Source organism: Crocodylus porosus, unplaced genomic scaffold (genome assembly GCF_001723895.1).
Source record: "Crocodylus porosus isolate Cpor-Errol unplaced genomic scaffold, CroPor_comp1, whole genome shotgun sequence".
Taxonomy (NCBI): Eukaryota; Metazoa; Chordata; order Crocodylia; family Crocodylidae; genus Crocodylus; species Crocodylus porosus.
The window spans coordinates 18,623,349-18,625,484 of NW_017728925.1; the positions used below are offsets into that span (position 1 = coordinate 18,623,349).

The window sequence follows — 2,136 nt, forward strand, 5'->3', positions numbered from 1 at the left end:
CGGGGACTTCTCTCCGCCCCGTGACGCAGAAGCAGGCTCAGGCTCGCACGCGAAGGCCTGTGCGCTGGAGCTGCTTGCCCGGCCTGACCGTGTCCCAGTCCTGCCCTTTCTCCTCCCCCGAGACACCTTGCCCCTTTCTGTTGCCCCGTTGCAGACAACTCAGGGCAGGGCTTTGAGTCCCCGCTCCCTACTCGCCCGCCCTGCAGCGCTTGCTGCTGTAGCGCAGGGGTTTGTGCGCCCCGCAGGCAGAGAGGTTGTCCACAGCAGCCAGCAGTGGCCCGGACCGGCTGTGCGCGGCGCAGCCCAGGGGCCGCCCTGCGGAGACGGGGGCCCCAGACCCGGGCTCGGGGGCGCGGGGGCTCCGGGGCCGGCTAACTCCCCGCTGGCCGCGGCTGCTGTCGCCCGCCCAGGTGTTCGGCGACACCGAGCAGGTGCGCATGACGTCGGAGGGCTCGGACTGCCGGTGCAAGTGCATCCTGCGGCCTCTCAGCAAGGACGCCTGCAGCCGCATCAAGGAGGGCAGCATGCGGGTAGAGGACTTCTACACGGTGGAGACGGTGAGCTCGGGCGCCGACTGCCGCTGCTCCTGCGCCGCGCCCCCCTCCTCCCTCAACCCCTGCGAGAACGAGTGGAAGATGGAGAAGCTGAAGAAGCAGGCGCCAGAGCTCTTCAAGGTACCCGGGGCCCCGGGGCCGTCGCCTGGCCGTGCAGCGCGGCTCACGCCCGGCCAGGCCGGCCAGCCGGCTCCGGACCGCAGGTGGGGACAGGGCAGAGCAGGGGTGTTGCACAGGACGAGCCTGGCTGCCCTGCCCTGTGTGGGGACCCCCACAGCCACCGCACAAAGGGCCCTTCCCCGGGTGCCGTGCCGTGCCGTGCGAGCCCACCCGCAGCCGGGGGCCGTGGCGTCGGGGGGCAGGGAGAGCCGGGGCCCGGCAGGTTCCCGCGCTCCCCGACAAGAGCAGATCTGTGCTGCGGCCGCGGGCCTCCCCCACCAGCCCCGGGGCAATGCCTGCCAGGCCTCGTGCGTGTGACAGAGAGCAGCTTCTGCCGGCTAAATGTCACCCGCCAACAATAGGCCGTGTGTGCCCGGCTCACTCTTTCCACACAGCTGTGCCGCCCTCGATGGCAGCGCATCCAGAGGGCTGACCCGACCGCGGGGGCCAGGGCAGGGAGCCCGAGGGCAGACAGCTGCCCTTGGCCCCGCGCAGCGGGCACCGTTCACCGAGACAGGCCCGGTGCCCGGGCAGAGGTGCTCCGGCTGCTGCCCGCGCAGTGCTTGCGCTGCTGATGCAACCCTGCTGCATTGGACCCGCGGGGTCCGGCCGCCCCACGCACGAGCTGCCCTCCCTCCGGGGCCCCGCGTGCAGCGCGGCTGCCCCGTCCCCGGGACTGAGCCCCAGCACTTTCCCTTTCCCAGCTGCAGTCCATGGTTGACCTGCTGGAGGGAACGCTGTACAGCATGGACTTGATGAAGGTGCACTCCTACATCAACAAGGTCGTGTCGCAGATGAACACGCTGGAGGAGGTAAGAGCGGCCGCGAGACCCACCGCCCCTGCGCTGCCCAGGGACCGGGTGCAGACGCTGAGACCGGCGTGGCACAAGGCAGGGCAAGAGGCTGGGAACATCCTTCCTCCGCTCCCTCCAGCCAGTGACCGAGGGTCCCCCGAGCCCCTGGGGGAGAGAACTCGCTCCTGACCCCTCCGAGCCGGGGCAGCGCGTCCATCCATGCAGGACACCCGAGCCTGCTATGAACCGCCCCTGCTGCACGGGGTCAGCAGGCCTGGTGGACGTGGGGGCGACACAAGCACAGGCCTCGCAGCCCCCTCAGCTCCAGCCCCGGCACAGAGGCTGTCTTCAGTCTGCGCCTCGGGCGGATGGAGACGCCGCCTGACGCCCTGTCGCCTGCCCCCACACAGAGCATCAAGACCAACCTGAGCAGGGAGAGCGACTTCATGAAGGAGAGCGTCCTGCGCCTGACGGACCAGATGAAGCGCTACGAGAACTACTCCGACATCATGGTCAGCATCAAGAAGGAGATCTCCAACCTGGGCTACCAGCTGCTGCAGAAGGACGCCGCGGCCGTCCCCGAGAGCAAGGCCCAGGTAAGGCCCCAGCATCGCCGTCGCGGCCCCGCC

The 2,136-nt window shown here is 70.2% G+C and overlaps 1 protein-coding gene across 1 annotated transcript in view; it reads left to right on the forward strand.

The window, feature by feature from the left end:
- OLFML2A (olfactomedin like 2A) overlaps window positions 1–2,136 on the forward strand; it is a 13,557-nt gene that overhangs the window by 8,059 nt on the left and 3,362 nt on the right. The window contains 3 exon segments of the mRNA XM_019541128.1: window positions 246–674; window positions 1,418–1,525; window positions 1,918–2,103. Coding sequence (XP_019396673.1) covers window positions 246–674; window positions 1,418–1,525; window positions 1,918–2,103 — 723 coding nt within the window.